Raw genomic sequence first — 27,081 nt, 5'->3', positions numbered from 1 at the left:
AAATTCCTAATAAGAAATGTCACTTCAATATACCAAAATTCAAACAAAATTGTTTGCACATGCGTTTTTGAGTCATTTGTGGGGCCCGGATTTAACATTTAGGAGTTGTGGGGTCCACTTTCACAGATACACACACATTTCTAATTTTTATATCTTAGAAGGGACCAAAGTCACTATCTGTAAAACATCAACTACTTCCATTATTTGCCCTTGATAACCATATAAACTTTTTTAGATTTTAATGTATATCCTCTAAATTAATCCGCACACGTCTATATTAGTTTAACCATTAACATGGCATAAAAAAGCCACTCCAGAGACTTTTCTAAATCAACGAGCCCTCAAATATTGGTCACAGCCTGAACTGCTTCAGTCTGCAGGACGCCAACTGTACTTTGTCTGCATTGTATTGGTCACTGAATGAACTGTGCAGTTTTGCTGAAGGGGATCTTGTTTGTCCCATGGTTATTTTTCTTCTATTTCTAATGAAGTCATGTTGACTGCAACCTAAAGATAATATACTCCTTTAAATTGAGGACTTCACATGAAAACTCCCTAATCATCTAATGAATAAAGACTTAAGACCCTGTGGAATTATAGCACTAATACACACACACACACACACAGAGAGAGAGAGAGAGAGAGAGAGAGAGAGAGAGAGAGAGAGAGAGAGAGAGAGAGAGAGAGAGAGAGAGAGAGAGAGAGAGAGAGAGAGAGAGAGAGAGAGAGAGAGAGAGAGAGAGAGAGAGAGAGAGAGAGAGAGAGAGAGAGAGAGAGAGAGAGAGAGAGAGAGAGAGAGAGAGAGAGAGAGAGATGATTTTGCTGAGGTTTCACTTTCTTACAGCTAAACATTTTCCACAATTCTTACGATCCTTCTGTTTGTGCTACTGTACCTTTAAGACACACACATATGGAAAACACGATAAGAGTCAATCAGTGCTAAAATGAGCTTTACCATGTTTTACTCTTATGATTAGTTATTCTGCTGAAGGCTGTAGTGTGCTTCACAGTGCACTGAACTCTTACTTCAAAAGATCGAGACAAAACATATGATGAAATAATTGCCAAGTGCAATTATATAGCGGACAAAACTATTTCTTTCTTTCTCTTTAGACAGTATTTCAATGCTCTCATCATCTCCAGATGACAGTCATTGGGTGTGAAGGACTCTCGTGGGTCACGGGGTCAATTATGTCCTCCAGAGACACGAGCATTCGAGCGACGTGAGTCTCTACAGAGACTTGGAAACTATTCTCTTCAGTGTCTTGTGAAGTGAAAAGCTGAAACAAATCAATCATTAAGATGTTCTTAGCTTCAAACCACTGCATCTAGCCACAATACAAGTCTAAAATCCCTAATAATGCTTGTAAACAGTGTTTGGTCTTTGCAGATTTCTCTCCTGATTCAGACCAGATGACTTTTGTTTCTTACAAACACGCAGCTTTTCACTTCTCCAGACATTAACTGATAGTCTGGAGTGGTGTTGATTACTTGTGGATTATTATGATGTTTTAATCACTGTTTGGACTCTCATTCTGACGGCACCCATTCACTGCAGAGCATCCTTTGCTTATATAAAAATTATAGTATTTATTTATAAAGAAAAAAAATAAATAACGCATTATATTAATACACATTTATTTGTCTACACATGCAATAAACAAACAACATTTTTTTTTATTCAAATAGTAGTAATGCCTGCTGATGTGGTCACAACTCAGAGGTTTGAATCACTTCATGTGTTTCTTGTCATGTTAAACACTTAAGCCAAGGCTCTTCTCCACAAGCAGCAGAGTCTCAGTCACATTTTGAACCGTATCAATAATTCAGTGTTACATACTGCAGCAAACCGGGTCGTGTGTTTGAATATGAAATCAATTAAGCGCACAAACACACTCACTCATAAACACACGGCCTCATGAATAATGTCTGCTGCTCTCCGGAGGATCATTTGCCCTGGATACTTCACAGGGACGCAACCCGACCATGTGTGTGTGTGTGTGTGTGTGGACAGATGGGGGAGGAGACGCGTCTCCTGCTGTCTCACAGTGATTTAAAAGCAGGAGGAAAGCACTCATCTCATTTATCGCTCTCTGGTGTCTCACTGCTGCATCACTCGCATACATGCACCACAACTAAAGATGCACTCCATGTCAGCTGATATTGAGCATCTTTTTGATGTTATGACTGGTAAACAAATGGTTTTGCGTAATGTTTTAAACATTGTTCATACTAAAGCTCAAATCTCCTTTTTTACACATAATAACAAACATTATAAAAACATGACTTTAGTACTTACGAATCCCAGTACAGAAAAACACTTAAGTAAAAAAATTAGTAAAACTGTATGCATATATATTTTTTTGCAATTATTATTTTTCGTTTTTTCCTGTTAGTAGAAATCCCTATAAATAAAGTATTTAAAAATTATAATAATAATAAAAAATACAATTTATTTTAAAATGAAAGAAAAACATGCCATCATCTACTTAAAACATCAGCAAATACAAATTTGAGACAGTTATATTGTTTGATACTAATATGTAGAAAACAATATATCCTCCATTGCAAAAAAAAATAAATAAATAAATAAATTGTTGGCTCATTATGAGAATTATTTTTATGACTGGTAAACAGAGGCGGCCTTACCTATGTTTCACCCGTTTCAATTGAAACGGGCCCCGCCCTCCAAGGGGGCCCCCAACAGAACAGGAAAATCCCATTCATTTTCTCCCTAGGATATTGATTTTCAGACATAATGTCTAAAGTGGTCTCCAACACGTCGCTCGCGAGAGTAGCTCGTGACCTGATTGGAGGTAGCTCGAGGGCCGTTCAATATCGCGTCTTTTGCACGCTCAAGTTCATTATTTCAAATAATTGAAGCGACACGCTCATTTTTTTCCACGCGCAACAAGTCAACATGAAGGATGGGGGTGCACCCAAACTACGGGTGTTTTTTCTAAATAAATCTTCTAGCAGAGCTACAGCAAAGCGTTTTTCGGTGGTGGAAATCCATTAGCTATTAAAACTTCTCGAGCAACGACAGACGCCACGGGAACCGAATTTTACTATTAATAATAAAAGATAAGCTAATAATGTGCATTGTAAATGTCAGTATTTTGTCTTTTTTTGAATCATTCTTTCTATAAAAATGATTTAAAGGCTGAAATATGCGAGGTTTATCTTTTTATAAAAACTTTTTTGTCAAAACTTTATTTGAACGTGTACATGTTAGATAACATGTTGCAAGAGACTCCTTTCAAATTTGGCCATCATTTTTAATGTTACTATTTTAATGTTCATGTAAACAAAAAGTGCATATTGATGGTAAGTTTATTTGTTATTTGGTTTTCTACATAAAACTTGGTAAATTGATTTAATTGTGTAGTATTAGTACTTTTTGAACAGGATTATGTGATAACCATGCTCATTTTGGTCACTATAATCATGAAATTACATTTTCATACCATTTTATCTCTAGTTATGATGCACTATAAAATCAACAATAATTATGTGTTTTTACAGTATAATATTTTGATATATATAGCCTATGTCAATTAAGGGGGACATATATAGGCCTACAATAACTCTTTTAGGTCTAAAACAGTTAGCATAGTTGTTAATATGAGAGTTATGAGACATTATTTAAGAGATTTAATTATTGCATGAGTAGCTCTCGGCCACTTTCATTTTTAAAAAGTAGCTCTCAAATGATCTTTCTAAAATGAGTGAGCCACAAATCCGTGAGTACATTTTACAAACCCGTGGGAACGGATTGCGAAAGCGTGGGCACGGTTTATGAATTCGTGGGTACAGATTTCAGAAACTGCAGGCACTGTTTACAAATCTGAGAGCGCGGGTTAGAAACTCGTGGGTACGGTTTATTAATCCGTGGGCACGATTTGTTAAACCGAGGGAACAGTTTGAGAATTCGTGATTACGGTTTAGGGCGCACGGATTGCCAAAACCGTCGTCACAGATTTTTAAAAAATTATTTTTACTTACACAGGTGACTTCCCGGGCTCTGTAATACGGCAAGTTGAGGGGATGTTTGAGCTGTTTTTTTTTTTTTAAGTCAGCCCAGACAGCTGAAAATATAGCTACTGCGCAAATCAAATAAGCAGTGATGTTGCCCTGCGTGAAAGGGTGAGGCTTATTCCAACGTAAAACGCTGTATTGTATATAGTTTGTATAAAGCTGCCTTTTAATGAAGCTGAAAGTGCGAGTAATAAAATAATATGATGCAAACCAACAGGAATCCTTGCTTTTTCTGCTCTATTATGTTTACATTTTATGTGGGCAGGGCCCCATATTAGTTATTGAAACGGGCCCCCAGATGCTTAAGGCCGCCCCTGCTGGTAAACGATGATATTTCTTTATTAGATATGAATCCTAGTACAGAAAAAAACATTTAGAATAAGTACGTCAATAAATAAATATTTTATTAATAGTTAATTCATAAATCAATAAAGGAATCTATATTTCAAGCATTGCTAATCAAATAAAACATTTTAAAAACTAAAAATATTTTAGTGTCATTATTAAATCAATAAATAAACAAATGAGCAAATAAAATGTATCCATTATCTACGTAAACCATAAGCAATATTGATCATTTAAAATTGAAATCGGTTATATCGGTTAATATGGATATGTACAAACCGATAAATCAAGCACTGCTAATAAAAATAAACATTTTCTAAACAAACCCCTGTGCACTTAAATTCACAATCTAATGACTAGTTCAACAAAGTAATTTGTGTAAATGAAGAACATTGATCAAGTCTATTTAGGTCCTGAATAATTCATGAGAGTATCTGCATATGCTAATATCGGTGATTATGAGCTAAAATGAGGAAAACACCTTTCTTTCTGACATGTGCACATCAGATATAACTCTGTATCTAAACATTGCACAATCTAATGTCAAACAGCAAGCTACGATACTAGATACTCCCGATCAGTTCATAATAAGTGTTTGAAAGTCAAATCAGATGTTTAAACAGTATAACATACTGTTAATAATGTAATTATTGAATGAAAAAATATATATCTCGTATATAAGCCAATTCAGACCAAATTTGCTCAGGAAAAAAAGACTGATTGATTTCTCAATCATTTTAAAAAGGCAGATATATGCCGATATTTATACAGTCACTTATATTGCATATATGCATCTGTAATAAAAACTTCAAAAACAAAACCCTGCTGACTTTACAATCCAGTGAAAAAATCTGATGTCTTTTTCTACAAAGCAATTCAAGATCATTAAAAGCAGCATCTTGAACACAGGGAAAAGTCACAGGAATCCTGCATAATTCATGACTGCGTCTGCCTAATATTGCATAAAAATCTGCATACATTTGCTAATTGTGACCTAAAATAAGCGACAGACTTCCGTTTTGAGACATTTCCACACTAAATTCCCCAATTACAAAAGTAGATACAAACAACTAGTTAATGTTAACGGACCATGAAAGTAAGTGATTAAGCCTAAACAATGGAACGAACAGAGAATAAAAGCACAGAACTATAAACAGAACACTGACCCCAAACGGTGAAGAGGTCAGAGGTCAGGATAGAAAAGCACGCTATTTCAGAGTGGTTAAAAGCGGAACGATCCTTACCTCGGACAAGTAGAGGAAGGCAGGCGGCGCGTGCAGCGAATGAGGCAGCATCCCAGAGCCGGACAGCAGCACGCATGCAGAGTTTGCCATGGAGCTCAGAGAGGACGATTTCCACATTAAACCACACACTGCCGTCTCTCTCTCTCTCTGTCTCTATCTGTCTGTCTCTCGTCCTGCTGTCAGCACAACGCAGCTCGGCTGGTCTGAGCTCAACACGGCTTCCCTCGCTCTCTCTGTTTACTCTGCACACAATAAAGATCACTTAAACATTCACATGCTGAGGTGGGAGGTGCGAGAGAGCAGAGGATGGATGCGTGACTCTCTGTGTGTGTGTGTGTGTGTGTGTGTGTGTGAGATGGGATAGCAGCGCTGCATGTGTGCTTTAATTGCCCACGACCCCCTTCAGAGCCCAACACTCCCAAAACCCCTGAAAACACACTCAAGGACACACACACACACGAACGAGGACATGGTACAGACTTCTGCTGCTTTATATAAAGATAATTATAGTCACTGCACACCCTTAACATGACATTCATTCATTTAGATGATGAGTGGATGCAAAACACCTTTATCACTTCTGGGATTATTTTTGTAACCAAATGTGTCTCCTTTGAAAGCTTTACATGTCACACACATCATTTTGTAGATAATCCCAGCTTTAGGTGTGCAATTTTTGCCAGTTACACTTTTTATACTAGTTAGAATATTCTGCATTTAAATTTAAGCTGCAATGACATCATTATAATACCGAATTCTGATTGGTCTTTATTTTGCTGCAAAGATGGTGTTACTTTAAACTGCCGTTCAAAAGTCTGTAAGATTTTTTTCTTCTTCTTTTGACAGAAATCTATGTTTTTTGTTAATCAAGGACACGTTAAATTGGTCAAACCACCAACAGTAAAGATATTTAATGTTATAAAAGATTTCCATTCCAAACAAATGCTGTTCATCATAATACCACTGCAGTCGAGCAAACACTTCTAATCTATTTCTCTGCTTGTAAAATGTTTAAAATGCACTAAAAGTGTAACGCTGTCTAAAAACTGAAATTAGATCACAGATGTATAGCTTCTATAGCCTAGACTCTGTACATGTATTTTAACATTCAAAACAAGACAAAAACACTGCACGGAAAGTGTGAAATTAAGCACAAATAATATCACATCACTGTGTTTTACATAGTAGTGTGTTTATGTGCAGATTTTCAGTGTAAAGACGGTTACCTGTTTACATGCACTCACACATCAGCAGAGGCATCAATCAAGCGGTGTGTGTCAGTAACAGATGTTCTGTGTATGGCGCCCATCACACACACGCTAATGTGATTTCACTACAAATTACATCTCTGCAGCACTGTGTGTGTGTCTGTTCAGCAGCAGGTTTGTATGTATCTCTGATGTGTTACACTTCATTTGAGACGCACGTTTTCTGCAGCATCTCGCCCCCGTATTCACACAGCTGCCAGGGACATTATCAGACAGTGCACCAAAACTAACACCAAAACTTCTGACGGTTAACTCAAAGCAATTCACTCAAATTGAACACAGAATACATTCAGACATTATTTTCCAGATTATGCCAGTTTCATGTGTGCAGAATTTATTAGCTTTATATTTAAAAACAAGTCAGACGAAAATCTCTAGTTGATGTAAACTACTGGAATATTCAAATATACTGCTGTTCAAAAGTTTGGGGTTGGATTACTTTTGTATGATTATAATAATTTTTTAAAGAAATTTATACTTATAATCGACAATGATGCATTTAATTGATCTAAAGTGACAGCAAAAACATTTATAATGTAACAAAAGTTTTTTCTTAAGTAAATGTTGTTCTTTTGAACATTCTATTTGTCAAAGAATCCAGAAAAATAAAAAGTAGCACAGTTCCCACAAAATATAAAGCAGCACAACCGTTAATAAGATTGATAAAATAAGAAAAGTTTCTTGAGTGGCAAATCACCATATTAGAATGATTTCTGAAATATTGTAGCAACTTAATCATAAAAAAGTGAATACTGAAATAAATTAATAAACGTATTTAAACTGTTTTCGACTTATTTGATTATATAATTGTTTTATGTGTTATGTGTAATGTATTAGTAAAGCAACAATGAGGTTCTGATATACACTTTGCAAAAACAAAGTAATATTATCATGATTATTATTATAAACTGATGTCACATCAAATCATGCTGTTTTTGCGACACTTTCACAGTGAAATTCCAGTAAGTGCCATTAACCTTCTGGGGTCAACGAATGCGCCAATGCATTTTGTGGCATTGTTTTATAAGATAATAAAAATAAAATTACTGTCAATTTTGATTGTACAGACAAGGCACAATACATCATTCGAAACTTTAAAGGGTCTACTTTTACTTGTATACACTAAACACATAACAACAGAATGCTGTGCTTTTGTAAAATAAAGGAAACAATCAGGTTGTGCTTTTTGCCGTCTCGGTCTCCGCAAACTTATTTTTGAAGCGTGTCACAAAAATAAAACTCTTTATCACATTTGAAAATAACATATCACCCACACTAAACCTAACCAATAGTGTTAACAAAAGCAGACATGAGATGAAAACACATTGCTGAAGCAACCATGACTTGCTTTTACAAGTTTTTGTAATCTTTTATCAAGTGGCCTGATGCATGTTTCTCAACTGTAATTCAGTACCGGGTGCGCTACTGAGCAAGTTTACTATGTCAGAAAAGCCATAGATATGAAGCAGATTTTGTGAGGCAAATGTCAAAATATATTAACTCATGCAATTTGGTAAACATTTTTGAGGTCAGAACATAGTACTGGGCATGAAAAAAAGTCTTTATTAATCAATAATCTGACCCTGTTATAAAAGTTTGTGTTTACAGAACAAAAGTTGTTGATGTTTTACTCCCTTTAGTTTTAATTTTAGCTGGAAACTGCGGAATAATTGTTCCCAATAAAACCAGAAAGATGACACTAGTCCCATCCCGAATCCTCCAAAAAGACTGTCTGACTGACTGACTGTCTTTTTGTCCACCAAGTCTACCACGATAACAAACACACTTGTGACAGTGTGTGACGAAGTTCCTGATCCGTACTGAGCCGCAGGACCTGACCGAGACCTGATAGAGACAGAGACATCCCCTGAGAGACAGAGGGAAGCAAGCAGAGAGAGACTGTGAGAGGTGCTGCACTGCAGATGCTGCAGGGCGAAAGCAGAAACACGCTGCACCATTAATCACTCCCCGAGAAAGAGAGAGAGAGAAACAGAGATGGAAGAGGAGGAGATATGCAGGACACAACAGCGGAGGAAGAGAATGTGAAAAGTGAGCAGGCAAACAGCCAGACATCCACTCACAGAGGAGCGGAGAGATGAGACGGAGGATCCTGTTCACTCTCTCCCAAAAGAGTCATGTTGGGACTACAGGAAGAATCTACACTGAGCGCCAGCGCGGCCTACTCACGAGTCCAGTTTCATCCGATACAGATTGTGTCAAAGCCTCACAGTAATAAACGGGAAAATAACAGAATCAGTTATGCAAACTCCATCAAATATTAGATGAACACAAGTTCTGCAGGAGACTACAGTCTCATTATTCAGCTCAGTAAGTGGTCTGATGTTGCGAAATTCATCAACATCGACACTAAAAAGGGAAGAGAACTTGAAGTGAGACGTACACCACCAATCGGACACATTCGACTGAACTTATCCTTCAAAACATTTTCATCTTAAGGGCTTCTGCCTAAATGCTTCAAATGAGTTTTGGAGACACATAATGGGAATATTTTACTAAGGTTTCATTAGTTTTTACTAATCTATGAACTAACATGAACAGTATATTTATTTCCCAAATAATAATGCCATTTCATCACAAAGCTTTTCATATTTACTTTGATTTCTTGACTACTGTTGTACAGATCCATGAATAAATGTGTAAATATGTAATAAAGTTGTCAATATGTCCATACTGTATGTTTTAGCATCTATTCAAACCTACAAAAATGTTTTGTAATTGTAATATTACATACTAAAACCGACTAATACAACTTTTCAGATTTATAAATATATTTATTTAGCTGTATGGAAATACGTAATAGTTTTTGATGTTGTCACAATATCCATATTGTACGCCCCATTTATCCAAATGGACCAATTTTTTTTTATCTGTAATGGTTAATATCTTAATAAAAAAAAAAAAAAAAAAAAAAACGATCTCTTTAATTTAAAATGTTAAAAAAATTATTTTAACTTTTAGTATTAGTTTTCAGACTTTAGTAATTATATTTCAACTTTCGAACTGCCATTCAATTTTAAGTGTTCTCAATGTGAAGCTGTATTAAGTAACAACCAGGACATTTAAGTTCTCAACAAGTTAAATATGGGAGAAGTTATTCTAAAGCTAAATTTTAAGAAAGCTACTTGCAAAAATCAATGTATTATAGGGTTTCCAAGCACTTGAATTTAATTAAATTAACGCACACTTTCTGTGTGTGCTTCATAAGCAAAAAAACTAAATATGCCACTACATAAGAATTTTTTTTTATCAATTCTCTGAATGTATGACAGTAACTCAGGGTTTAAAATCCCAGCTAAGATATTAAGAAAATGACAAGAATCATAAACTGAATATTACAGTTTAGTTTTGAGGTTTGGAGTCATTATAGTTAGCTCCGCTTTAGCGACTGAAATCTGGAGTCATTATATTTAGCTTCGTATATAAACGGTGCAAGCCTATGGTACGTGCTCATTAACAGTGTGTGTGTGTGTGTGTGTGTCCAATTGTAGCAGATGGTTTCTCATCCATCTGCTCTCAGACACACCCTGAGACACATCACTACACAACAGAAACTATATACCCTCTATATCATCTCTCTCTCTATGTCCATTAGGACACTGAAGCAGCCCAGCACGCATTCCCTCGCTGTGTGTGTGTGTGTGTGTGTAAACTACAGTCACTCAGACTGTTTGTTCATGGTTGAGGAGGAACACCAGACATCTGCTTTATTCTGCTGTATGAAGTACACAAAAGTGTGAAGATGTTTCGTTCGTCATTTATTAAAGCACTATAAATACGCCGACATACATACATCTTCATACAGACCAACGAAAAAACCCATCCGTTAAAGTCCTAGCGTAGGAAAAACCTACACATGAAGCATGCTGTAAAAAATGACACACTCCCTCCATGACCTTCTGCTCTCCGCCACAACACACACATTCATCTCTGGCTCGGACTTGGCTCTTGATTAGCACCATAAACTTTCCAAAAATTGGTCAATATCCCATAACACTAATGTCACTCTGTGCTCACATTTTACAGCCCTTTCCTGTGCGCGTGCACTGTCAGAGCAGCACCGCAGGGCTTTACTGGCCCCCGGCCTCACCATATAAAGCAAATGAAACAGCTTTACGACCTTTAATGGTGAAGCGCTTCTGAAGGAAAACACTGGAGCTGATATAACATCATACATCTCACACCAGAGCCTCCTCACTCACACCCACAGAGATTCATCGCGTCAAACAGGAAAAACAACCGCTGATGTTCTCTTTCAACTTTGGAGATAAAAGATTGATGCACTGTGAAAATATACTGGAACTCAAAAAATCATATTCAGCCTGAAAAAGCAAAAAGCACTTATTAAAACTACAAGCTAAAACAACTCATACTTTGACATCTCACAGATGAAGGTCTACATAAGAAAATCCAGCTTTGATCACAGGAATAAATTACATTTTACAATATGTTCAAATAGAAAACAATTAATTTAAATTGTAATAATATTTCATAATTTTACAGTTTTTACCGTTTTTTTTTTTTTTAATCAAATAAACGTGCCTCGGTGAGCATAAGAGACTTCTTTCAAAAACATAAAAATATATATGTACCAACCACAAACTTTTGAAAGCTGTATATATTACTTATTCATATTACGTAATATTTTTATTTATTTATTTTTATTCCAAAAATGTTTAAAACATTGTAAAAAGCAGGTCAATCACAAATCAAGTCAGTATAATTTTAAAGAGTTCAGAACTTTTCTCAATAGATTTGTCTGCTTCTAAACTAGTTCAAAGCTTCTGCACTGATTATTAAACGATCATCAGAGAACAAACATTTTTAATTGTCACTTATGATACTCTCTTACATGGAAACACAAATACACAGATTCACTGATTCTGATGCATTATTAACTCTAGGGACAGGAAACCGTGATGGTTGAATCTGTATCACCTCCGCATCAAACATGTAACTCCAGCAGATCTCTCTCTAGCACCAAACCTCTGAGAACTCAAACACTAGAAGACTAAGACATGCAGTGAAAATGCTGACCACAGTCTCTGAGACTAGTTAAAGACACATCAGTCGAGATGAAACTGCACTTCTGAATATTAAACCACTGAACTGCTTTTCCTAGTTCCTATTTCTTATTCAGTGCAGGAAGCTGGAGCTTGTCCTCTTGTTAAATAGCCAGTATCTTTTAGTTTATGTTATAGCCATAAACCGTGAAGATTATGATCTGTTTATCTGGTCTATGCTAATTAGCCGAACAAAAAACAGCAATCAAAATGATTAAATTCTGCATTAATGTGCCACTGCCAGGTTTCTACATTGTTTGGTAAAATATAAACGTCCCACAGTAAGGATAATTACAATAACTTGGCTTTACAATTGTTTAACACTTTTATGTGTGTGTGTGTGTGTGTGTTTTATCATTTTGGTTGTTAATGCAAACAGCATACATTTGGTCAACAATTATCATATTTTATTGTAATTTCAACATTTCACCCTATAAATCTATTTTACTCGGTACAAAAAATAAATAAATACACTCAGGACTCGAAAAAGTCCCAATGAAATCCATTAAAAGATAGCTACATTTAATTACAATGCAATTTAAGCATAAAATCATAGATATTTTGTTAACAGGCGTTCATTTTGTTGGCAAGGCCCCCCAATAATAATAATAATAAATGGCTTGTTGCTATAATAATAAATGGCTATTTGTTTTTAATCTGACACTGCACAAAAATTATAATGCATCTAAAAAAAAAAATATATATATATATATATATATATATATATATATATACACATACACACACACAGTATATATAATAATTTTATTAATTTTTTATTTTTTTTATATGGACATCTGTCCTCTTAAGAGCTGTGATTTTATATATCAGACATTGGTGTCTGTTATATTTTGACTGCCACTGCTTTTTGTGCATGTGCTTAAATCACAATAACACATTATAATAAATCAGTGCCAATGAATCAAATGTGGGTCGATGTTATCGGTCCCTTCGGAGGGCCGAGTGCTGGGCCGCTCTCAACGTTAATGGCCCTACACCAAGATGGCGGATGGCGATTAATATGACGACTGGCAGACTGTCTCTCTATCTCGGTGTGCATAGATCGGTCCGGCCCGCTGCGGTTCGCCGGATGCACGAGAATCTAATGATGGCAGGTGCGATCGCAGAGTTGAATTTCTGCACACAACTCCAATGTGATTTCCCCTGAGCAGCCGTCGCTCTCGGTGGACGCCTGTATGAAAAGCTCGCAGTGAGAAACTGCTGTTAGTGGTTCATCAATACGAGGCAGGTGCGGCCGCTGAGATGTGTTCAAAACATAATCATCCTCTAATCTCATTCCACTCACATCCTGAAGGGAGAAATTACCAACAAGAAGCCATGTGTTAAAAACACAGACAATTGATGGTGTTTAACCTCACCGCTTCGGAGCGTTTATGGAATCTAGCGGATTCTCCTAATGACATGCTGCTCTGGTTAGGACAGATGTGTTTAGATCACATCCTCTGGGAATCACCTCCGACTGACCTGGAATCTCTTATTCATGTAATCCCAGATCTCACTCATATATTGACAATAACTGATAGACATGCAAGGAGCAGTTAGTGACGTTAAACCCACCGTTATGAATCTTCAATAGGGATGAAACTGTTCAGAAGTCTACAGACGTCCAGACTCTGTTCACGGTTTGAGATTAACCACCATAATTACTCTTAAAAATGGTCAACTTATAATTCATATTAATGTTTCATTTACGATGATTTTTCAGAGGCGGTGTTTTACAGGAACCATCTCACTCACTGTAAAAAATTGCTGTAGTTTCTACAGCAAAATTTTACAGAATTTTAGTGTCTAAACATTTTACAAGATGCAGCTGTAATCCGCAATGCATTGTGGGTCAAATAAGGTTTTAAAGTTGTTAACAGTATATTTCCACGTCAGCTGTAATTCATTTACAAGAAGCAGGTGTTGTCACTGTAGTTCCTGCTTTTTACACTAACTTACTGTAGTGTGGCATTATGGGATTGTGCGCGCATCATTCGAATCTGAAACCCATCCGATTGGAGCAGCCCGAGAACCATGGGCGTCAGTTTGGTTTGAAATGTGGTGGGGACAGAGACGCATTCAGAAGTGCATTTTCAGAAGTGGTGGGTACAATGATGCATTTTTTTTTTCTCTTTCGCGCAGGTCATGTTTTGAAAGACGTCCTGTATCTTATTAATGTAAATAAATAAAAATGTATACAAAAATGTGATGATGTCCGACTCGTTTTATGAAGAAGAAAGCCGTACAAAGCATTAGACATATGATATATGACCCACTAATCTGCTTCATATCATCATATAAGTACCATGTTGACAATATGACATGGCCATGACGTGGTTTAATGTACCTAAACAATGATTACCAAATTTCTCTTTCATGTTGCTTTGTTATAACCACTGAAAACGGGGAAAAAAATCTAACCCAAAATCGGGCCTCGCTCTACATTATCCCGCTTATTACATGGCTACCCACCAAATAAATCAATAATTTGACACAAAATATTGATTTAAAAAAAGAGTTTATTGATTTAAACATGATTGTATTGCTTCCGCTAAAGAAAATAGTTCCGTCTCTACGATTAGAATCCTGCCGCGTCCATAGCAACGCTCTGTTTTTCATGGCAACGGTGTTATTATCAAGAAATAACAGACTTCATTCTACAGTGGAATTCAACCAAGCCATGTAATAATTTGATTTAATTCCCAGTACAATTTACCATATCTACACACAACACAACTTAAGCACTACAAATTTTATCAAGATTGAAAAAGCAAAAATACGTGTAGCACATGAACACTATTGACTATCACACCATGATCTGACTGCTCTCAATTCACAACAACATGCATCCATCCAATCTACATCAGGCATTTTGACTAAAACTTGATCCATTCCTCATCATCATCATCATCACAACTATTCCAGAATTCAGCAATAGATTCAAGCAATAATTAAACAAGATACTGACTACTCAACAATCATCTCCCCCGACACTTGCTGTATGAACGCAAACCGTAACTAGCTAATTAAGTTGGTGGCTAAGGAAGTCTAACGTAACATTAATTACAAGAGAAGAATTAAAACAGCCGATCCCTTGTGTGCAAATGCACAAGACCTAGCCATAATACCAGCAAATCTTAATAAACATAAGTTATCGCGTCTTACCTTTGTGTCAATGGTCTACAGACCCTTGCTGTGTGTACAACAACATCCATTTGTTCTGCAAGTTATCACTTTGATATGTTATAGTCCATGGTACTAGGATGCAACCTTGTGATATTGTATGAAGGCTAAATGACTTGCTCGTCTATGATACATTCGCCAGAAATTCTGGCCAATCCCAGCAAAGACTAGGTAGCCTCGTTCCCGCTCGTTCACTGCCTTCTACAAACGCGGTTAAAGTCAAGGCGATGAGTAGACTGAGGGCTCAGGTGGTTGTGCTGCACACTGGCTGCGTGGCGTTTCTGCTGCCTGTCAGTTGCCTGATGGCTGCTTCACGTTTTCTGTGTCTTTACAAACCAGAATCGTGCCTGACGTGTCGATGGCTCGCTGCTGCTACTGTAGGTGACATAGAGGGAGACCGCCGAGGTGTCGACAGACCAGGCTCTTGTCTTCACAACAACAATATCTATACTTCATGTTGAGCATAAATATAAAGCCTATTGATAAAGGACACCGTCAACAGTATTGACGGTGTTTGACAGGTGCAATATGCCAGTGTGTCACCGGCCTAAGGTTTTCAAAAGGCATCACGCGAGTGTGAACATCACTACAACTAGGAAAAAAACGATTGTAATTCAAACGCAGCTCCCGTCGGCATTTAAACAGACCTTTGCTCTTAATTCCGATCGGTCCAACGCAATAACGAAATCTGAGCAGGTCTAAAAACTGAAACTGTTCATGCTGCACTTTACACTTTGGGAAAATTCTATATATATTTTAAGTATGAGCAGGCCTACAAGCTGGGATTGGTAATGCTGCACTGTAATCATAGTTATTCATTTATATTTTTCATATTTTATTATATGATATTGGTTTGAGAGAGTATTTTAGTGGAGAACTTTGCAGCAGTATTTTATTTCTTATTCTTTTTTTATTTTATTTTATATATATTTTATTAAAAAGTATTTTGAAAAAGTGTAAACAAATTGTAAAAAAAAAAAGTTTATAGTAATAAACAACCTGCAGTTTAATGTTTGCATTTCTTTCCCTTACTGTACCGAAAATGAACCGAACCGTGACTTTAAAACCGAGGTATGTACCGAACCGTGGTTTTTGCGTACCGTTACACCCCTAGGATTTATAATATCACTTCAAATGCAAAAAAGATATACACTGCTATTACTATACTATAAATGTTAACTGAGCCAGTGGATTTGAAACTTGTGTATGTTTGGGTCTAGTGAATGAATTAAATACACTGATGGTCACTACTGTTCACGAGATGAAAGTTGAACTCATGGTGTGTATACACAGCTACATAATGTATTTTTATCTTACCAAATATGTAAATGTACAAATTACTTATTTCTCGAAAATGTTTGCATTATTTTTTTTTATGAAATATTTACCTCGTGAGACGTGGGCTGTGATTTATCTTCAGAAGTATCCATTTCTCAATTGTGCACATACATCAGTCTGTTTCATCGTTATTTCCACAACATATTTTATTATTTTACACAGTAAAAAAATACATGACTAATTTTAATATGTGTTTAATCTGATAATTAATGAAAAAGAATAACAATATAAATGGCTGCTCATAGACAGATAATGAATTATGCTGCAGATCTTTCACAAAACAAATAAACATAGATAAAAACACACATGAATGCAAACAGCGATCTTTTATTTAATGCAAACCATAATTATATTATGTTTAATTGTACATTTAGTTATAAATTATGTTATCAAATAAAGTTAATAAAACATGCTTTATTAGAAATTAAAAAAATGTGCGTCTTGTTTGACAGTCAGAAACATTGATCTTACATAACAGTCAGAACAAAACCAGCTCTTCGAAAATGAAAAGTATTGCATATTTGAGTGGTTTGTGTTTGAAAGAAGAAATCCCTGTGGACCTGATGCTGATCCGCATAATCAACAGAAGAATAAAGCAATCTCTGCGTTGTATCTTGATGAATTTCCACACAGAGGTACGCAAAAATGTAGCGAGGATGTTTCCCCATGTTTTTAATATACCACTTTCCGCTGTTAAATTTGAAAAACATTAATTATATACCTCTAGCTAAGTTTCGTATGTAAGTTTCCCTTATAGTAAATGTGAGCGTCGCAAGACCGGAAGTAAGTATGCACACACTCGCGTCGCTGAAGCTCACCGGCGCCATCTTGTGCACCTGGCCCATTAGGCCAAACTTTCGATTTTTGGAAGTAAAATGTTTTTATTGAGAGCATTTAAAGTAGTGTTTACCTAACTTTTAACATAAAGCCCAAATGCGAACGATTGTCATAGTAACTACTATCTGTCGAAATAACTGACGAACAGCAAAATATTTGAAATTTCATTTGTTTCTATGTGTTCAACTGTCCCATTTTGACGTGACGCCTTACTATAATAAGTGAAAGACATCTTTATATGCCCGACTTAGCCCCTAGAATGTTTCTTACAATGTTTTCTGACAATGTTCTTTATGATTGTTAAAAGATGCACTATTTTTGTTTTGTCTTTTATTTGTTGCACCCGTTCTGTTTCAAGGAATACTACTGAAACTTCATGCCACTTTGTTTTGTAAATGGAACTGTCAATAAAGTAAAAAAATACATATATTTATATATATCTTTATATGCCCGACTGGACAAGTTAGCCTGAAAAAAAAACAACAGAAAAAAAAAGCATCGAAACGCGAGACTGATCTAAACAAGCTTAACGGCACACTTTAACTCACGGAAAATACATGAGGTAAATGTTCAACTGTTGAGTTTATTTATAACATGATATAAGTAGCATAACAAATGAGCTGTTCTGCTGAGTATCACGATTGCTAATACATAGTTCAATAAAATAGTTCCAAACAAAGACCAAAGCAAAACTATTTTGCTCATTCTCAAATCAAAACTCAACAGTGTTTTTGATGAATGATTCATCTTTTTGAACGGATCTGTTCAATGAATGACTCAGTTGATTCACTCATTAAGTTATTTGGCGGTTTAGTTTCACGTTTAATAAGTAGCTTTGCATTTTTCCAACATTTATTAATTGTATTTTCAAAAATTAATGTAAAACATTAATGTCATTACACAGTTGTAATTTTGCACTGTAAATTATTTGATTGGTGGTACAGTTCTACAATGTAATTTTATAATTTATAATTATAATTTATATAATTTCTTGTAGGTGCAAAGAATAGGAGCTGATGTGGAGAAACGTTTGATGCTTCAAGACTCTGAAGCTGATTTTATTAGGTAATGTATTCATTGTTTAAATCATTTGATAAACTTGTAATTAAGATTACATTTTATATTGAAATACTGCATTGTAGGTTACATTTTACGAAGCTACGAGAATTATTTTGCAAAGAAAACAAAAAGAACAACTTTATTCAACAAAGTCGTTATTTTTGTTTTTGTTCAAATCAAAATAAACATAGAAAGCGTGTCCATGTGACCCAGCTGACACAGAACAGTGTCAACTGATGCAGAGGAGGCAGCGATATTTTTGTTTTCTTTGCATACAAGAAGTATTGTCGTCGCTTAATAACGTTACGGTTGAACCACTGATGGACTATTCTGATGATGTCTTTCATACTTTTCTGGGCCTTGACAGTGGTATTTACTTGCAGTCAGTGGGACAGTCACAATCTTCCGGGTTGCATTCAAAATATCTTAAATTGTGTTCCGAAGACGAACGAAGCTTTTACGGGTTTGGAACGACATGGAGGTAAGTGATTAATGGCAAGATGTTCATTTTGGGGTGGAGTAACCTTTTAAGTACTGGTAAATGCTGATTGTATTGTATAAGTGGCATTTTGATATTTATTTTATTGAGCTAGTTTCATTCAATACTTAACTTTATCCTGATGCTTCTGCTTGTTTTTATGTGCAGATGTTTGCTTGGAATCACAACACTCACTGGATACAAGACGAACACATAGAGGCAAAACAAGTGAAAAAGTCTCAGAGAAAGGGGAAAAACGCTCATTGTGTGCTCATCTCAGAAAGTTGATGGACTTTCAGTATGTATTTATTAATTTATCTTTTGCAGGAATATTCTTAATTTAATAGAACATAAGCTCAAACAACAGAATTTGTGATTTAATGTTGATTCCAGCATTTTATTTTAATCCTTTTCTTTAAAACATTTTTTTTTTTGTTGCAAAAATTATACAAATTCTGTTGATTGACCTTCATTTTTATAGAAAGTTAATCTTCTACTCTGAATTTGGCTTATTATTTTAACAGGTATTTGTAGTTATTTATGATGCTATGTTATTTTTATGGTAAGATTTTAACTGTTGAAAGACTGAAAATTTTATTTTACCAGTAAAAGCCTTGCAATGTCTTTCTGCCCGTTTTAATAAATACTTATTCGCAACATCATTGACTTGGTTTTTACTCATTTGTAAATGTATTAAGATAATGTATTTATATCAGTATTTTATAGTTTACTGTTAAAATTATTCTTTAAAGCAGTTTCATTGTTAAATTATTACAACATCATATTGTATTTAGGGGTATTTACAGGGTTTTATTGGCAACTTTTGTTGCCAGTTAAATACTGTAATTTAATGAAATTACAAATAAATGCTGTAAAATATATTTACAGGACTTTATTGGCAACTTATTTGCCAGGGAAATACTGTACTTTAGTGAAATTACAAAATACTGCTGTAAAATAAAATACAAGTTAAATTCAATGTTACTGTAAAAAATACTACAAACTACTGTATTTCACATACAGCAATTAACTGTAATTCGCTTTGCAGTAATGTCCTGTAATCCATTTTACAGCAATTAACATCATTTTTACAGGATTTTATTGGCAACTTTTTGCCAGTAAAATCCTGTAAATTCTACAGTACATTTTTTACAGTGCTCCATTCATGAAGCAAACTGACAAAAATTACTCCATTCATCTAAATTTGTCTAACCATTCTATGTACAACACGATAGACATACAGAATGATAGAATGATAGATAGAATGATAGATAGAACAAAAGATTGCTAGAACTATAGATAGATAGAATGATAGATGGAAAGAATGACAGAACGATAGATAGAATGAGAGACAAGACGGACGGACGGATGGATAGATAAACACAATGAGCAGTTTTTAACACCTCTTCGGTCTCTTTTCTCCATTCAGCCTCTCTCTCTCTCTTTTATTACCATCATCCGTTGTTCCTCAGTAAAGCCTATGTTCTTGTCAATTATTCATCACATTCAGTGCAGGACACACACACACACAAACACACACCCCTGGCTGTGAAGGGTTTGAGCTCCTCAGTTCCTCCATCAGCCCTGCATAGACTCGTGTTTGTGTGTGTGTGTGTGTGTGTGTGTGTGAGAGAGAGAGACAACAGCAGGGGACAGAGAGCCCAAGGTGTCGCCCTCAAACTGAACATCTGTTTCCTGAATAAATATTCTAATGAGGAGCGACCACGCTCAATTCCCATACTGCACTGCAGTGCTGCCGGCTCCCCAGAGACAGGTAACACCGCACACCTGTACACCCTTCATCTCTCACTACAGCCTCTGTCAGATCCTTTCACTGCAATCGTCGAAAGTCATGAGCAGCCGCAAGCTGGACACAGTCTTCCACATGTTAGAATAACAAGAAAGTGATGAAAACTGTGAAACAACACAAACAGAAGTCAGAGAATGATTCAATGATTAAAACATGCGGCACAAATAACAATCCAATCTTTAGCCATCTACATTTAGATAATGATTTATACACAGCCGGTTTCTTACAAAACTACTGATTTCTTTAATGACTTAAATTCAACTTATTTATTGTTTGAGGAGAAAACTATTTCAAACATTAGGATATAGGATTGAAATATTTGTGTTGCTTGTGTTATCATTGCATCAATGCAGTTAAAATCAACAGAGTTAATCAATAAAGCCAAATGTTTTAAAATAATGATTCAATTCATCGTTTAGCAGTCTGAACATGAGTTTGATTATAAAGTGCAAATCATTACAGAGAGTGTGCCATATTTTGTCACAACAATGCATTTCAGAAACAGGATTTCTACATTTTCTGAGGAAAATGTCAGAGGTGCATTAAACGTGAAAAGTGCTGTGAAAAAGGAGCATCTGATCACTTAATAAACCTCAACGAGCAATCATTCAAACGCTGCAGGGCGGCACACAAACTCAACTTTAATACGGAGTGCTAGAGGTTTGATCACATCACAAACACTGATAGTGAGTAATAATGGTCATACTTGATTTAAACACCACTCAAAGTCTTGCATTTACTAGCTAGTATATCTAAAAAGCTGAATGCATAAACAACAAAAACACACACAGTCCAAGTCCGAATGAAAGAGCTGAAGTGCAGTGAAGAGTGTGATGAGTCAGAATCAGTGTACAGGATTTACAGCACAGAGGCTGAACACACACTATAAAATACAGCGCAGGAGGTTTACGGGACGATTGAGATGATTCTGCAAACACACACATGGAGTCAAAGACTCTGACACTGTGGCGGTCAGCGCTCATGTGTATCTGACTGGATCATCAGTGAACATGACCTTACAGGAACACCTGACGCAGTCACACACTCCAGCCCACTCTACAGACGCTACAGCAAAATTAACTCGCTCAAAGCTCGTGGAGACGGAGCGAAACGCATCTGAGAAATACCACGGCTCTTCACCATCTCAGTTGGGTCTCCTAACCAGAAACGAGAACAAAAAGAGATCAAACAGAGACATATGCTCCGTATTCTCACACATGTCTACTCTGGAGTTTCAGAGGAGACTAATATTTCTCTAAATCGTCTAAAATGTATACTTCTTTTGACTGTGGAAGATAATGCTGTGTCCAGGAAACAGATGAAGCTATGTGAGCTCTGAAAGAGCAATCTCTGAGCAATAATCCCAAAGGAGATCTCACTGAGGTCTCAAATGTTTCTCACAGACATCACTGAGATCGAGCGGAGGTCAGATGGAGTCGTCTTTGATTTTAGGAGAGATGTGAGATGATGAAAGAGCAATCTCTGAGCGATACTGCTTTTCTAATTTCGCTATATACAGAAACATTGCAAACGTGATCTCTTTGAGGTCACAATTGTTTCTCCAAGATTTAATGCAGAGCAAACGGAGTATAGTTACAAAAGAAACAAATCTCAAACCGTGTTCAGATCCCAAACTCTCCAATCAGAAGTCGGAGGCCTCAATATGAACTCAAACGTTTCTCAATAAATGATTTAAGACCCTCTCCGAATTCGTTTTAGCTCTGTACTCTGACTGGAGGACTCGTTTAGGTTTAGGTGTTTTTGTGTCCTGATGAAACTTAGGCAAAGCTGAAGTCTCCTGAGCACTAAACGAGCCTCTTCTGAGCAACAGAGTTCATTATAAACTACCTGTCCAGAGCGGAAGAGAAGAGAGTAGTTCACAGTTGATCAAACATGAGTAACACAAGCGCAGTGTACGTGAATATCATGCAGCACATGCCACGCTCTTCTGACTCACCCAAAAGTACATCATCATTTCAGCCGCAAAATCCCTCTACAGATATTTCTTTCTCGGTCTCTCTGAGATTCTCCTCCCGTCTCCTCCACACTTCTCTCCTCTCGTCGCTTCTGACTTTTCTGATGTTTGGAGGTCTAGACGTCAGCCGTTTTCTCAGGAAACACCTCGAGAAGCGACGTCAGTGTGCCTGATACTCTTTTACTCCTTCCTGTGCTCTCATCTCACAGCAGCTTTACTCTTAGACTGAACCAGCATCACAGCATCCTCCAGCACGGAGAGAGAGAGAGAGCGGGAGTGAGCGAGCGAGTGAGAGAAGGGGTTTTCTCTGATCACAGTATTGATGGCGGATGTGAGTGAACAGACTCTACCCACAATCCTCTCAAGATACCCCAATACGAAACCAGACAACCACCACAAGCAAACTACATAAAACACAGAAGAACATGGAAAGATGGAGGACAGAGCTGTGATTTTTTCTCTGTATGTATCTCACATACGTGCTGGAAACTACTATGTCAGGTACATACTGTATGTCACCTAAGATTCAATTTTGCATGTATTTTCAGAAACAATATTTTACTTTTTGCAAAAAGTGAAGTCTATTTAGGGCAATTATGATTTTTCTTAATTAATCAAAATGAAACAACCCATTGTCATTAAAATAATAAAAATTACAGTAATGCGAAATATCACCTTCAAGAATAATTGGAAAAAAGAAAACTGATTCATTTCAATAAAGAGATTTGCATAGAAATGTGTTGAAATGTCACAATGCAATAAATAAATAAATCTTAATTGTCTCCAAAACATGCTTTACTTTATTAATGATATTAATGATCTTTATTTTTTTCAGATTTTTGACAGCAGTTGTCTGATTCACACAGAACAATACAAACGCACTGATGTTGAAGGAGAATCTATCCAGCTCTAAATAGAATCACATGAACACTGACTGTTGGAGAGTCATTTGCTCAGTGAGTAACAGGTGATGATCTCTTCACAATGACCAGCTGCAACTTTACCAACCGTACCTGTTTCTCTCAGGCTCAATAAACCGCATCACAAATACATCACATTGACACACACACACACACACACACACACACACACACACACACACACACACACACACATCATCATCATCATCATCATGTTAAATTGAATCCCGAAAGCATATTTACTCTCAACACACACACACCTGCTCCGCCGCAGTACTCGGACTGTGACTGAACGCTGAAGGAAGAGTGATGTCATCAAGTCAAGCACAAATCCACCTGTTCTATCAATCATGGTCACACAAATCAGTCACACTAGATCAACACAAACATACACGGAGCGCATCTCTCACCAGCGTGCTGAAGAGAGGAAGTCCTAATCGACACAGGTGATATGTCAGGAGCCTCTCGCTCACTGATTTACACACACTACCTGACCACAAAACACACACACACACACAGACAAGTGACTGCTCAGATGTCGACTTTTAATAAATTCTCTGATTTTTTTATAAAATATCAACTTGGTCTCAGATTTTTCTCCTAAAAACCTTTCAGAAAACACACATGCTTTTCATTCTTGCCATTTCTCTCTGTATAAAGGATTTGCACTGACTTTATGATATATGATAACTTTATGGGTTATGATAACACATCTAGGTTAAATTTCACCCCAACATGTGAAGGAAAAACACAAAATAAGGCCTTTTTTGAGACCTAGTCTCAAAACATTTTTTTTATGTTTAATTTAACATTTTATTTTTTGTAACTCAAATTATTTATAAATTTTTAGGTTACTGCAGTAAAAACAATTATTATTATTATTATTATTTATTACAATTGGCATAAAGGCAATACTATTCAGTATCCAGCAAATTCAATATATTAGTGAGCACATTTGGTTTTCACAAGTGCACACACACACACACACACACACACACACACACACACACAGAGAAACACATGCTTGTGCTGACAGCACATATATTATTTAAGAGCAAAACGGCTAATGCAAAGGTGCTGGTGCCATTTGCAAAGAGTCTGGATAGATAAAGTGGGAAAATATTTATTTGACACCCTGCAGATTTTTATGAGTTTGCCCACTTACAAATAAATGAAGTCTGTAATGTAATGTCTGTAACTTTTATGGTAGGTGTATTTTAACGTATAGAGACAGAATACCAACCAACCAACCAAAAAAAAAAAAAAACTTATATAAAGGTTAGAAATTGATTTGCATTTCAGTGAGTGAAATAAGTATTTGATCCCAAACAGAACATAAAGCAATAAGTACCAACTCTACCGTTTCCATGGGAGTTGCACCTGGGACATAGACGGCTGTCCGTGACATTATCCCTTATGGCCAAAGGCCTTGAGAGTAGGGCTCAAGGCTTGGAATCATAGATAGATTCTTTTAAAGGGATATGATATATAATATGATATAGCATCATACTAAGTCTTGGCCTGTCACACAGGGGTTACCACTTGCTCTCGCATAAGCTTGCTGAAGGAACTGTCTTAACAGATCCCTAGTAGCAACACCCTGTTTAAATCGCTATCCTGAGGATACATATGTAGCGCCCAAGATGAACGTGGCTTTTACCAGTGCAAGAAAAGGCAGGAGGCAACCTTGCAAAGCCCTCACCATATAGGATTTTAGAAAAGAATGCAGAGTTCTAGCATGCAAACGTACCACAGTGTGGATTTTAGAAAGTGCACAAAGACTACACGTGCACACTTACCATAACATCGATTTTAGGATATCATTCTAAGGGGCTCTCGTGGCACTCTGAAAGAGCTGTTTATAGATTAAATGGTGCATCCCAAAACCAATATGTTCGAGAGTCACCAAGTTGATCTAAGGTATAAATGCTGTAGTGGCTAGCAGTAAATATCTAGCTGAGGGGGCAAAAATCCAGCTCTCAACCGAGAGGGGACCATGACCTTCCGCTGCTATGGGAAAACAGAGAACTCAACTCATGTGAGAGGAGAACTCCGAATTCAACAAGGGGATAGCGTGCTCTCAAGCACTGCTAGTACTCCCACGAGAACAGCCCACAGAGCGAAGAATCCAACTCCACAGAAGAGGAGAGAACTTGAGCGCTCGACAGGAAGAACCTTGCTCACAATAACCCTCAATGCTGAGGGGAGCGATGCTAACCAACTCAGAGAAAGGAACAAATCTAATACATGTAACCCTCACCTTACAGGAAGTGTGCAAAGTGTTCAGCGTGCACACTTACCACCATGTGGATTTCAGAAAGTACACAGAGCTAAGCGTGTGAACTTAAAGCTTCCCAAGCATCTGTTCACAGATACCCAGTCACTCAGGTCACTCAGGGCGACCTAGCCGGCACATCCAGGAAATTTTGCAGTGCTGTGCCGTGGGCCTGATGATCAAGAAGGCTCCCGCAGAAGCCTATGACCTTGCCGCATGATTCAGGAATCATGAAGCCAGAACCAGGGCTATCATACCAGCTGGACACAATATCGACGAGTGAAGTAACACTGCAAGTCGAGCACTAGGTTTCTGAATCCAGCCAAGGGGGGTGCTCACAGAGGACCTACCTTAGAAAGTACAGAAACCCAAGGTCCCGGAAAAACACTGCAAAGAAAACTCAGCACATTAACCAGCACATTAACACACACACACACACACACACACACACACACACATATATATATATATATATATATAGGCGATCCTCAGACCAAGATGGACCAGGACCCCTTGTTGTTCGGGCTCAGATCTGGATCTTCATGGAATGAAGGATTTGAAGGCCGTTGAGTGCACCTTTTCCTCTTTTCCTAACTTCTCAACCACTGTCTCAACGGAGGTACTGAAAAGCTCGGTAGGCAAAACAAAAGCAATGAAAAAGAAAGCCCCTTTTTAAACTCATCGGGCAGATGTACCTGCGATACCCGCGAGCTCATTCTCCTCCATGCCTCAGCAGCAGCAAGAAGCAGACGGCTGCCCCTCTTTCCTCAAAAAGAGTGAAACGAGAGCGGAGCTTTTTCAAAACACTCAAAATGCATGCAAATTGCCTCCTCAAGGACATCGCATGCGTGCTCTTCGCCCAAACAAAAAATGCAGAGATTGTGTGTTTCATCAGGTGTCAAATACGACAACACGGATGCACAAATCCTCTAAACGTTTCGCTAGTGCTCACCATGATGATAAAATAAAGACCGCTCGCACCGGTAGCGACGTCATGGGCTGTCCCCGGCCAACATGTTGTTGGTGTTTTTCAATGTATGCTTCAGACACGGGTCACAACGAGATGCTCCCCATAGCAATTAAGTCACACTTACGGAGAAAGAGGGGCTTTGTAATCCGTTTTTGAGCTCAGTCTTTCACAAACACTTTGACTTATAAAACCCAGCACCTCGACTTCTGGAGGTTATGAAAATCTGGTCATTGAGCAAAGAATCATCCGAGTCAGCA

At 37.0% G+C, this 27,081-nt stretch overlaps 1 protein-coding gene across 4 annotated transcripts in view; it reads right to left on the bottom strand.

The window, feature by feature from the left end:
• LOC132149626 (RNA binding protein fox-1 homolog 3-like) overlaps positions 1–27,081 on the bottom strand; it is a 162,557-nt gene that overhangs the window by 79,433 nt on the left and 56,043 nt on the right. The window contains exon 3 of one of the 4 annotated variants that reach the window (XM_059559015.1): positions 5,628–5,869. The exons of the other annotated variants lie outside the window; for them this stretch is intronic. Within the exon in view, the coding sequence (XP_059414998.1) occupies positions 5,628–5,744 (117 nt within the window). The 5' untranslated portion in view covers positions 5,745–5,869. The remainder of the gene's footprint in view (positions 1–5,627; positions 5,870–27,081) is intronic. 4 annotated transcript variants of the gene reach the window in all.

The sequence above is a fragment of the Carassius carassius genome, chromosome 9 (assembly GCF_963082965.1).
Source record: "Carassius carassius chromosome 9, fCarCar2.1, whole genome shotgun sequence".
In the NCBI taxonomy this organism is placed as follows: Eukaryota; Metazoa; Chordata; class Actinopteri; order Cypriniformes; family Cyprinidae; genus Carassius; species Carassius carassius.
Note: the sequence above shows the minus strand (reverse complement) of the source record. Positions and strands in the feature narration are given on the sequence as shown.